Source organism: Sarcophilus harrisii, chromosome 4, assembly GCF_902635505.1.
Source record: "Sarcophilus harrisii chromosome 4, mSarHar1.11, whole genome shotgun sequence".
Lineage (NCBI taxonomy): Eukaryota > Metazoa > Chordata > Mammalia > Dasyuromorphia > Dasyuridae > Sarcophilus > Sarcophilus harrisii.
Genome location: NC_045429.1, coordinates 239,291,264 through 239,303,367, shown reverse-complemented (window position 1 = coordinate 239,303,367; position 12,104 = coordinate 239,291,264). Strand labels below are relative to the sequence as shown.

The following is a 12,104-nucleotide window of genomic DNA, read 5'->3' as shown; positions in this document are numbered from 1 at the left end:
CAAAGAAGCAGATTTTCAGATGGATTTAAACATGAAATTCTTCATGATAAAAACTGTCCAGAAATGAAATGGACTTTTATTTAATTAGCTAAACTAGAGATAGGATCCCTTTTAAGTCCCTTTGAATTTTCAGATTCTAAGAAATAAGTTTTTTGAGCTCAATTTAAATCACTAATCTTTTCATTGAACTTTTGATTATAATTTTTATTTTTTTAAAAACTGTTGTTCTATAATGGGTGACAAATTCCTAAAATGCTCTGTGACTTACTTGCAAAACTCTAATGGTAATTAGAACCAGATTAAAATATAACTGGGAAATGTTTAGCAAAATAAATAAAAATACAGGGCAACATAGATAATGTTAACTTGTGATTTTCTAAATCAGTATGCAGCTTGTAGGGATCCCTTTCTCTCTGAGGTGGCTACCACTGTTCTGAATGATTTTCTTATTAGCATAGCATCATAGGGAGACTGTTTTAAAGATGATTGATGTGTGAGGGCATATAGTAATTTGGCATTTTTGAAAATGCAGGGCATCCAGTTTCTCCCTTTGTATTCAATTCTTGGCCCTGTTCATTTTTCATTTGCTAAATCTACCCAAGGTTTATATACTAACCATATGTTGTTATATGGTTAATATTCATTTTTTATCACCTTAGTTTTTCTTTTGTGAATTGCTAAAGAGATCCCAATGTATCTTATTGAGTAGCTATTTTTGTGTTAGTCTAGAAATCAGTTCAGTCAATAGAATGTTGTCTCCAAATGGGAGCATCTAGAGAAACTTAACATCTAGATCAATCAATCAATCAGTGAGCAATTTTAAAGTTCTAAGCCCTGAGTTAGGAATAAAAAGATAAAAATGAAACAGTCTCTGCCTTCAAGGATCTTACATTTATAAGTATATATAAAATTTAGCCACAAAAATACAAGGTAACTTTTAAGAGAAGGTGCTACCTAAAAGGAATCAAAATAAACTTCATATAGAAGGTTACATATAGGCTTCGCTTAGAGAAAAATTAGTGTGGCTGGATGCATGGAGTATATAAAGGGAATTAGTCTTTAATAAGATTAAGAAGATAGATTGGAGCTTCCTTGTGAAGGATTTTAGATGCCGAATGAAGAATCAGTCCTTGATTCCATTGATAATGGGGAAGCTGCTAGAATTTACTAAGCAGGAATTTTCCTGTGCTTTTAGGAAAATCACTTTGGCAACTGGGAAGAGAATAAAATATAAATTTCTCTTCCGTTTGTAATTTGTGCAGAATGTGACACTAGCAAATACTTTTTGATGACTATGTTTTCCCCTCCTTTAGGCCTGACTTGTTGATTCCCAATGTCATTGAGCTGTTGTTTCTGGACTTTATGGTGGTAATTGAACAGGGAACATGTGGTACCTTGGAAGATGTGGGTGGAGAAAATTTCTAGAAGCATGGATTAAAAGGTGAAATGGGACAAGATAGTAACTTGATAGTACAGAAGGATCCTATGAATTTTTCTTTATCTTCCTATTTCCCATGAAAGGTAAATAATGTCCAAAGAATAGAAGACAGGCAATAAATATTTGGGAAATAATAAATGAATAAACTAGGTAAACTCCATAGAAAATTTACCATTCTTTATTTCCTTACTTCGTGAAGGATAATAAGAAAACAGTAGAGATGAAACAAGGCCTGAAATGATAAGGGTATTCTGTCACTATTTCAAAGATTTACACATATTATTTGTTTTAAATTCCTTTTGCATTGCCTTCTAATTCCTGAAAACAAATTTTATTCACTACATGTATTTGCTTATTCACTTTGGTTGATTGAACAACATTCTGTTCCTTTAGTTTCACAAGAAATAATTTTTAAAAATTGATTGACTTTTAATTGAGTATCATTAAAGTTTCGCAATTATCAGGCTTTTTTCCAGTAAAAAAAATATTTTATTATTTTGAGCAAAATAAATAAAAAGGAAATATTAAGGGTGATTTAAAAACAGATCTTAGAACATTACTAAGAATAATGCTTAGTTTTGTTCACCAAAATAACAATGAATCCCACAAATCAGAATTACTGGAAATAAGCCCAAGTTAATTATATTCCTGAAAGGAAAACATAGCAGATTATTGACTAAAATTTAATATAACTTATTTAAATATTTCTTTTTTTGTTCTGTTTTGATGTTTTTGCTTTTTTCTCCTATCATTTTTTTAAATTATAGCTTTTTAGTTACAAGACATAAGCACGGGTAATTTTTCACCATTGACCCTTGTAAAACCTTCTGTTCCAACTTTTCCCCTCTTTCCCCTCACACCCCCTCCCCTAGATGGCAGGTAGACTAATACATGTTAAATAAAATATATCTGTATATATTTATATAGTTATCTTGCTGCACAAGAAAAAAGCAGATTTAGAAATAAGGTAAAAAATAACCTGAGAAGGAAAACAAAAATGTAAGTGGACAATAACAAAAGGAGAAGAAATGCTATGTTGTGGTCCACCACGGGTCATTTCCTGTAGTTCTTTCACTGGGTTCTCTTCATTACTGAACAATTGGAACTGGCAATCATCAGTTTTTAAATCATTTTATTATAATATTCAGTATGACCTCTCCTACCTATAAATAATAAATTCAAAGAAAAATAGGCCCTTTATTTTTAACTTTTACTTCTTTTACTTTACTATTTTTACTTCTTTTAGAACAATGATAATAAAATCACATCCCATTGTACTCATTTACCTGAAAAATCAAACACATTTTAAACTGATGGTTATTAGGATATATCAAGTCATTACTAGCAGAGGTTATTCAGTGTTCTTGAAAATAAAGAAAATTCTGGGGGAATGGAAGAATGATTAGATGCCTTATAACATTGTGTTTTTTTAAAGAATATTCTTTTTATTTCTTGGTTTATCAAGACAAACAGCCATAGTCAAATGGATAACTTAGGATGGAGGCATTAGCCTGACAGCTAATCTTTTCTTCTGTTTGACTAGATTTCTCACAGCTTTGGCAACTCTTTTTTTATACATATGCAAAATGACTTCAGATTGCAGTGCACTGGAGTAGTTAGACTTTGAGGCTTTCCCAGTTAGTTGAAAGTGCAGGAAATCTCAAAGCTACTTCATAGTTTATGACTTAATTAATTCTTCCCACCCCCCCAGTCATTTGGGTTGTGACGCACATAATAAGTGTCTGAGGTGAGATTCGAATTCAGATCCATCTTTTCACTTCAGGGCAAGTGGTCTATTCACTGTGTCATCTAGGTGCTTTTCAGTTTAATCTTTTAGCAGATTCTCAGACCTTTAAAGTCTTTTCTAATGATTGGTAGATTGATAGTCAGATAGACAAATGGTTTTCATTAAATATTTTCTATGTGCCTAGTTCTGGAGGTACTAATACAAAGAACAAAAATTGTTACTGCCCTCAAGAACCTTAAATTCAAATGGAGAAAGACTCTTATCTAAAGGAAAGGTGAAAAGGGTGAAGAGTTGGAAAGAAGAGTTGTGGAAGTTTGAATCCAGTCCAGATAAGGCCAAAGCTTGCCAATAAAAGTCTTGAGGGGGATCCAAGTATGAAGTCCAATTTTCCTTTTGATAAGAGATAGCAGTAAGATAGTAGATAGAGATAGACATAGAGAAGTCATGTCATGAAAATAATGGGGAAATTTCAGATAGATGATTTTAGGGTCCTTTCAACATATTTTTAGCACCTATGATATTGTGGATCTGATTAAATTGGATGCATTACAGTAGGGAATTGGCTATGAGAAGTGTTTTGATTAATTATTGTTAGATACAATATGACACACTGTTATTCTGTGTGTGGCAAAGTGTTATTTCTTTTGTAATAAGCTATTGTGGCTGAGTAGCATTTCTCTAGGCTTAACTCTCTGGGAGATCCAGTGATCTAATTCTGAATTTTCTTATTATTCTCTTAACATATTTGAGTTTGAGTTATAAGTTAGTTTTTTACAGGTCTCATTTAAGTTGAAATTCAAGTCTAGAATGTAAATTTAAAAGTAACAGACAACAAATTTCACATTACAGAAAGGAGTTTGAGAACTATTGCAATTTTCATACATTTTTTTAAAATTTAAGTTTTATTTAATTATAGCTTTTTATGTACAAAACATATGCATGGGTAATTTTTCATCGTTGACCCTTGCAAAACCTGTTCCAACTTTTCCCCTCCTTCCCTCCATCTCCTCCTCTAGATGGCAGGTAGTCCCATACATCTCATACATTTTTAAAAAGAATAATTGGTGACCTTTGGGCTTCTTTCTATGGTATCCTCCTTATTGTCTTCTCCATTTCTCCATCCCACTCTCCACCTCCGCCACCAAATTCTTCTTTCTTTTTTCTTCTCTTCCCCTCATAGCCATTTTTCTCTAATTTCTCTCTTCCCCTGTACTTCTCATCTGCTTTTATTTCCCTTTGTGTGTAGTTGTTGGTTTCTAGCCTTTGTATTTCTCCCAGGTTTGTCTTTTTCAACTAACATGCTTTTTGTTTTGTTATTTAGATTTATTGAATAAAATTTTTAGTTTGCAAGTTACAGAAAGGAACACTGTATGTTTCCTTTGTTTTGCAAATAAAAACAAAAAAATTGCACTCAAATTAAAATTTTTTGATTTTTATGAGATTCTTATTTGTTTTCTATGGGTCATTAGACTTTTCTTTAACTTTTCTTACTTCTCCACCATGGAAGTCATGCTCATTTTGTCTTATCGGTGATAAAATAATAATAGTTGCTATTTTAAAATTATTTAAGGTTTACAAAACATTATATGACATTATCTCACTTGTTTCTCCCAGGAGTAAGTAGTAGTATTTCATTTTATAGAAAAGGAAAGCCTATAGTAGCACCAATAGTAATTATCAGAGGCAGAATTGCAGTTCAGATCTGTTATAACTCTTTCTATCTACTTTATCATGCTGTCTCTGATATATGCCATAGCTATTGGAAGGTTAAAAAAAAAGACAATTTGTTATCTGAGATAATTTCATTATGTATTCTTCTATCTCTAATATAATTTGCATGTAAAACTGTAAGAGTGAAATCCTGGTTAGGATAAACCATTACCAATTGAAATTTTAGTTTGAAATGTAGTTATTTTTCCAGTGCAAGATCCAAAGTTTTTTGTTTTGTATTTTTACAAGCATAATTTCTTTTAGTAAACTCTATATAACCAGTTTGTATGATATATAACAAGGCCATTAAGACTTGTTCTTATATAAGTGTATAGTAATCTATAGGGAATAAAAAGACCTTCTAAAGTCTATTGTCTTTAGTTATGGTTTCAGAATTAATGTCAAAGCTAACATAATACCGGGAGGATTGGCTGAGTACTTGTCATTTAAGTAATGTTATTTTGACACTACATAATGACCTATCTGTAATAGCACCATTTATTTTTTAAAATTCCTTGTAGGCACTATTGATATGATAGGGCAGCATAGAGTTGTCAGTTTTATGGCTCTGAAGATCTACTACACGTTTTGTGAACGTATTTCAGTTACATTTTGGCACTAAAGAGAGCAGGAAGATAATGCTTCCATTAAAGTGATCAACTACGCATGTAGAAATTGGGTGGGAAGATGTGTGAAAATGCTTTTAGATGAAACCCATTTTCATGTGTAAATTGCCTCTGTTGCGTATATAAATGTCTCATAATGCCTTTGGGTAATTCAGTGAGTATGACACTGGAAATAGTGGTTGTACATGCTGGTCTCAGTGAAGGAGGTGTATAAATTGCTTTATAATAAGTCTGGCTGTCTATTACTCAGATTATATAATAGATACATATTAGCCCACTTCTTTTGTTTTTCCTCTGTTATTTTAAATAGCTGATCAAAATTATAATTAAATCTTTTACCATTCCAGACTTTTCCCCCCATTTCTCATTCTTAAAAATGTTATCATGAATAAAAATAAAAACTGTCTTCTCTCTCCTGCCACATGGGACAATGTGCCTTCATACTTAAGATCATTAATATTTTAGCATTTGAATTGGTTAAAATGAACAGTGAAACAAACTTAATTATTTTTCTCATATTTGTAGTATAATCTATCCCAGTACCTTTTTAATTATATCTTAGTGAATTTCAATATAAATCATACACTCTTATTTGATAGACCCTTTTACTTTAAAAAATGCTACCAGAAAAAATGTTAAAAGCATAAAATGCTTTATATATATATATTTATCATAAAATGCTGCTTTGTTTTTCCATTGTTAACTTGACTCATACTGTTTCTCTTTCTTCCAAATACATGAAATTGTATTTCTTTGCTTTCTCTGTCAATTCTGATCACCTTCTTTGCTTTCCTCCTTTTCTTTTTCATCTGTTATATACAGATTTCCTCTTCTGATGTTCTTCAGCCTTTGGTATCCTCTCCTCTGCAAGCTGCTGCTGAGAAAAATAAATCAGAGGTATCTAATTTTGTTTAAAAACAAAAAACAATAACATTGCATTTTAGAACACCTATTTGTAAGTCCTCTTTCCTCCCTTATTATGAGATGTACTGTGGGTAGGATTTCATATACTTGATTATATTTCTCTGAGTTCCCAAAATTTAAAGTGTAACATATTTGTTTTTTATAGACTGTGTCTCTGTGTGGAGTCAGTCTTAATCCATACCTTTTTTTTTTTTTTTTTAGGAATTTCCATTTAATTGCTTTTGAGTTTACATGTTTTTTAGTGAGTTCTCCAGCCAAACTATCTTTGAAGGGTTTTATGTTTATAAATATTGGTCAGAAATGTTAAATATATATTTTATCATTAAGAAAGTTGACTGATCAAATTTAAAATTTTATATTAATGCACATCATGGGAGCTATGGAATAATAAACATTTTTGTTTTCAGTAAAAAGCTTTAGTGTTATAAAAGCAATCTTAAGGAATTTTGATAGACTAGCTACAACTTATGATCTATAATCTTTCTGAAGTTAAATATTTTGAAATAGCTATTCAGAACTAATCTTGACATACTTATTAGTACATAAAATTCTGATTATTAGGAGTCACTTCATTGTATTCTATCCCCAGTCCATAGAAAATATTTAATAAATATTTATTATTTTAATATGTACAATTTGGAAAATAACCTTTGCACAGGTTTTTTTTTGCACAAAAAGCTGCCTTTTCTTAGCTCCAGAGTACCTATTCTTATTGGACCCATATGAAAATAACATAGCTTTTGAAGAATTTATGGCTTCATAAGTCAATAAAAGAAAGAAGCGTGAGAAGAAAAGAGAAGGTTAAGAGAATTATTCTATTCTCCCACCAATATTCTATCTGGCCATGTAGTATGACCTTTTCTTTCATGTAGTCAAGAAACATTTTCTCCGCACTGCTTGAATTTTCCATTTTACTATCTAATACTATACTATCTAATATTAATACTATCTAATATACTATTATCTATATAATAATATACTATTATCTATATATATAGTATTATATAGATAATATATTATTATCTATATAATACTATCTAATATACTATTACTATCTAATATTATACTATCTAATTGAGGTGTTCCAACAAAGTCTTTGTTTTGGGGAGTTCAGCTTTGTTTGGTGAAAGACTCCCTATTCTAGACATACCCAATCCTCATGTCCATTCCCTCTCTCCTCTCCTTCCCTCTCTTCCTCTTTTTTTCCTCTGCTACCATCTACCCTCAACAATCTTTGTAAGATCATGGAATACCACAGATTATGAGTAATGATAAAACCTGGTTTTATTTATTTATTTTTGATGAGGAAGTCAGGATTAAGTGACTTGAGCCCAGGGTCACACAGCTCAGACGTTCAAGTGTCTGAGATAGATCTGAATTCTAAAAGATCCTTATTCTAGTACAATTCCAATCTGAATAAAATACAACTTAATGGAGATAAATGTAAATTCTTACTTTGGGGTTAAAAAAAGTCTGTTTCAAAAGTAGGGAAGTGTGACTAGAGAGGAGTTTGTATGCCAAAACAAGCCTGAGACTGTCAACTGAAAATCATTTACTTTTGGCATTGATAAATCAGGGAAAATGAAGCGGCAGCAATATTGTATAATCTAGCTCCATACACTGATACACAACTGAGCAGGTTACTTAAAACCTGTTTGCCTCAGTTTCATCACCTGTAAATGGGGCTTGCTATGAAGATCAAATGGGATAATCATAAAGCAAGGCACAGTGCTTGACACATAGTGATCACTATGTAAATGTTTATTATTATTATCAGTAATAATGGAGAGCCAGCCTCGAAGCCAGGAACACTCATGGCTGAGTGTTCCTTCTAACATACTGTTTATATGTGTCTGGGCAAGTCAGTGAACTTGCCTCCAAGTAGGGTCATGAAGAGTAGGAAAGAATAGACTGGAAAGGACTGAATAAGTCACTGACCTCTCAGGTCTCTAGGTCAGTAGTATCAAACTCACAGAAATGGAGGCCATTAAATTGTAAGTGAGAATATGTGCAGGCCACCTGTTGACCAAAAAAGCCACATATTACCTATGTTCTATTGTATTTTTATTTATTTTGTTAAATATTTCCCAATTAACATTTTGATCTAGTTCCAGGCCATCTTGCAAACTGCATATTTGCCATCTTTGCTGTAGAAAACATTAAGATTGTAAATGCATGGGTGGAGGCTTTTTCCTTGTCTGTAGTGTACCCATTGTAGTTAAAATTTAAAAAAAAAAATTATATATATAATAAAAATTTTATAATATATATAAATTTTTTTTAACTGTGAAATTCCAGCTATAGTTACTAATTTTGTTTTTACTCATGCATATGGCAAGGTCTTCAGATAAAAGGCCACAAAATCAAAGGGAATGTGCTCTTAGCTTCCAGTAAGGGGCATCATATCTAGGACTACTGAATGTTTTCTTCTCTGCCTTTATCCAGTCAAATCTAAAGCAGTGTATTCATTACTGGTCTCCCCATTTCAGGAAGGATATTGTTAAGCTAGAGAGCATCAAGTGGAATGTTTGTTTTATTTTTTCTAATTCTACTTGCATTTTGAGTGTTTTATAGGCTAGGATAGGCCCAGCCTGGGGTGCTTTAGTTATGGGCTCAAATTAGCATAAAGTTATTAAACATATGAAAGTCTTCAGAGAACAATAGTGGGATATAAATATACTATCCTTGTCTAAATAACATTCTAAAAACAAACTGGAATGCTGCTTCTGGGATACTCTGCCTTATTATCTCTGAACCCAGAATTATTTTTAAATAAGAAATGATGAGCAGACTGATTTCAGAAAACCCTGGAAAGATTCACATGAACTGATGCTGAGTGAAGTGAGCAGAACCAAGAGAACATAGTAACAAGAAGATTATGTGATGATCAAGTATAATGGACTTGGCTCGTCTCAACAATGTGATGATTCAAGGTAGTTCCAATCAGTTTGGGATGGAAAATGCCATTTGCATTTAGAGACAGATCTCTGGAGACTGAATGTGAATCAAAGCATAATATTTTCACCTTTTTTATGTTTGTTTTTTCTTTCTGTTGGTTTTTCCCCCCGTTTTAGTCTGGTTTTTCTTGTGTAACATGACAGATTATGGAGATGTGTTTAAAAGAATTGCGTGTATTTACTCTTTAACAGATTGCTTGCTGTCTTGAGGAAGGAGGGAGAAAAACTTTGACACAATATCTTACAAAAATGATGTTGCAAACAATCTTTACATGTATTTGGAAAAATAAAATACTTTTGAAAGATTTTAAAATTTGTCCTTAAAAAAGACACTATGTATATGTACATATATAAATTCTCCATGTAGTGTAGTACAAATTTTGAACAATTTATAATATTGCTTTCTATAGGAACAAATACTAGAACTTTTCCCACAGAGAGAATTTTGGAACACTGTTGGGAACTGTAGGTTATATTTGTCATTTTAAAAATGCAATATTGGGATTTATTTAAAAGAATAGTGTTCTGAATCCCAGTTTAGATACATAGTTTCATTTTCTCAAATGTAGAATTAATACATTTTTTCCCTTTGCTATATTTATATATCTCATTCTTGCTAAATCTATTATTTGTTCTGTTTGTTAATTTCATTTTCTTATCTTTTTTAAAAATTAAAACCATTACTTGCTTTTAGGAAGGATTTAGTCTAGTCTATTTAGTTTAGTCTAAATATGCTTTTAGGAATTAGAGGAATAGTTTTTCAAATAAAACATAGATATCTTACTCTTTCCTTTAACTTTTGGTAGGAGATGTGTTTCTTTGCTTTGTGTAATGTAGATATAGCCTGTCGAGTGAAAAGAAATAATACTAATGACTGTTGCTTAAGTATTCTGTTGCCCTCCCACCCCTCCAACCTTTTTTTTTTTTTTTTTTTTTTTGGATTTAGAGAATCATCTAAGTTTTTAGAATCATTTTTGCTTTTTAGTCATTTTTCATTTGTATCCTACTCTTCATGACCCCATTGGGATTGTTTTAGCAAAGATAAAATAGGGTTGCTTGCTATTTCTTTCTTCAGCTCATTTTACAGTTGAGGAAGTGAGACATAGTGATTTGTCCAGGATCATACAGCTAGTATCTGAGGTGAAATTTCAGTTCAGGTAGAGGAGTCTTCCTGATTCCAGGTCCAGTATTCTATCTATTCCATCACTTATCATGTATAATTATGATGATAGCTTATTTATGTCATACTTTGCACTTACAAAATGCTTTCTTGGGGAAGCTAAGTGGTGAAGTGGATAGAGCACCAGCCCTGAAGTCAGGATGACCTGAGTTCAAATCTTATCTCAGACACTTAATACTTCCTAACTGTGTGACCCTGGGCAAGTCACTTAACCCCAATTGCCTCAGCAAAAAAAACCCCAAAACATAATGCTTTCTTGCTAACAACTCACCCGAGTATTTTACAAATGAGAAAAAATGAAGCTCAAAGGTAAGTAATTTGATCAAAATTTTATAGCTAATTTGTGGCAGGATTCAAACTACGGTTTTTCAATTGCAAAATTACTTTCCTCCCCCCTCTCCCCCCCATACCGCTTTCATATTTTCCTTTCTTAACTAATAATGTTTATATGAATGCTAGTGATTCAGAACATAATTCTTAAAATGTGAAGCATGTTTTTGTGAAAGTGCTACTCACAAGTTATTTAGACTTAACAGTTTGGTGTTTTTTTTTTTTTTTTTTTTTTTTTATTCCATCACTCCTATTTCTCTGTGGCTTACCATCTTTTCTAATTCCCGCTCCCAACAGAATTTCCTCTAGTAACAAAAAAATGCAGTTAAGAAAAATAATCTAAACACTGGCTATTTCTGAGCAGGTTTTTTTTTTTTTTTTTTTTTTTTTTTTTTTGATGATTTACCATCAGTCTCTCTTCTTCTTCTTCTTCTTCTTTTTTTTTTTTAGAAAGAAAAGGAGAAAAAAAAAGAAGAGAAAAAGAAAGAGAAGGAGCCAGAAAAGCCTTCAAAACCCATTTCAGCTGAAAAGGTAAAACATTTCTTATTTTTAGAAAAGGAAATAAGGAATTCTTGTGTATTTACAAGTGATATTCTAAATGTATGACTATTTATTAAATTTACAAATGGCTACCCAGTATCTGCTACATACAAGAGTCTTTGCTAGGTAGGCATGATGGGCTAGAGGAGTGGAGGAAGAAAAATGTCTGTATAAGATATTGCACCTATTCTAAAGGAGTTTACAGTTTTGTATTTAAGGTAAGATATGTATACAAAAGATAAGGCAATAATTGAAAAATAATAAAAGAGGTAAAAATAAAGTACATATGAATTTAGAAGAAAGAGAAATGATACTTTTTCCTGGGATGATTAGGAAAGTGTCCTTGGAGATTTATTCATTCAACAAATGTTTATTAAATATTTATATATACAAGATATGGGAGTGACATAAAACTTGGATAAGGCATCATTCCAACTATAATAGAGTTTTAGTATAGTTTGTATAACTAATATATAGTATTATGTGAGAAATTCATTAAGGAGTTTGAAAACAAAGTACTGCTATATGAAGTCTGAAAATGAAGGGCTCTAATGATTGATAAGATCAAAGAAGTCTTCATGGAAGAGGTGACAATTGAGCTGAGCTTTAAAAAATGAATATCAACTCAAGAGTACAAGGGGAGGATCTTCTA

General features: G+C 31.6%; 1 protein-coding gene across 1 annotated transcript in view; it reads left to right on the top strand.

Moving 5' to 3' along the window:
- Positions 1-12,104, top strand: part of SMAP1 (small ArfGAP 1) — a 196,077-nt gene that overhangs the window by 128,508 nt on the left and 55,465 nt on the right. Inside the window, exons 5-6 of the mRNA XM_031964663.1 lie at positions 6,344-6,418; positions 11,363-11,443. Of these exons, the coding sequence (XP_031820523.1) occupies positions 6,344-6,418; positions 11,363-11,443 (156 nt within the window). The remainder of the gene's footprint in view (positions 1-6,343; positions 6,419-11,362; positions 11,444-12,104) is intronic.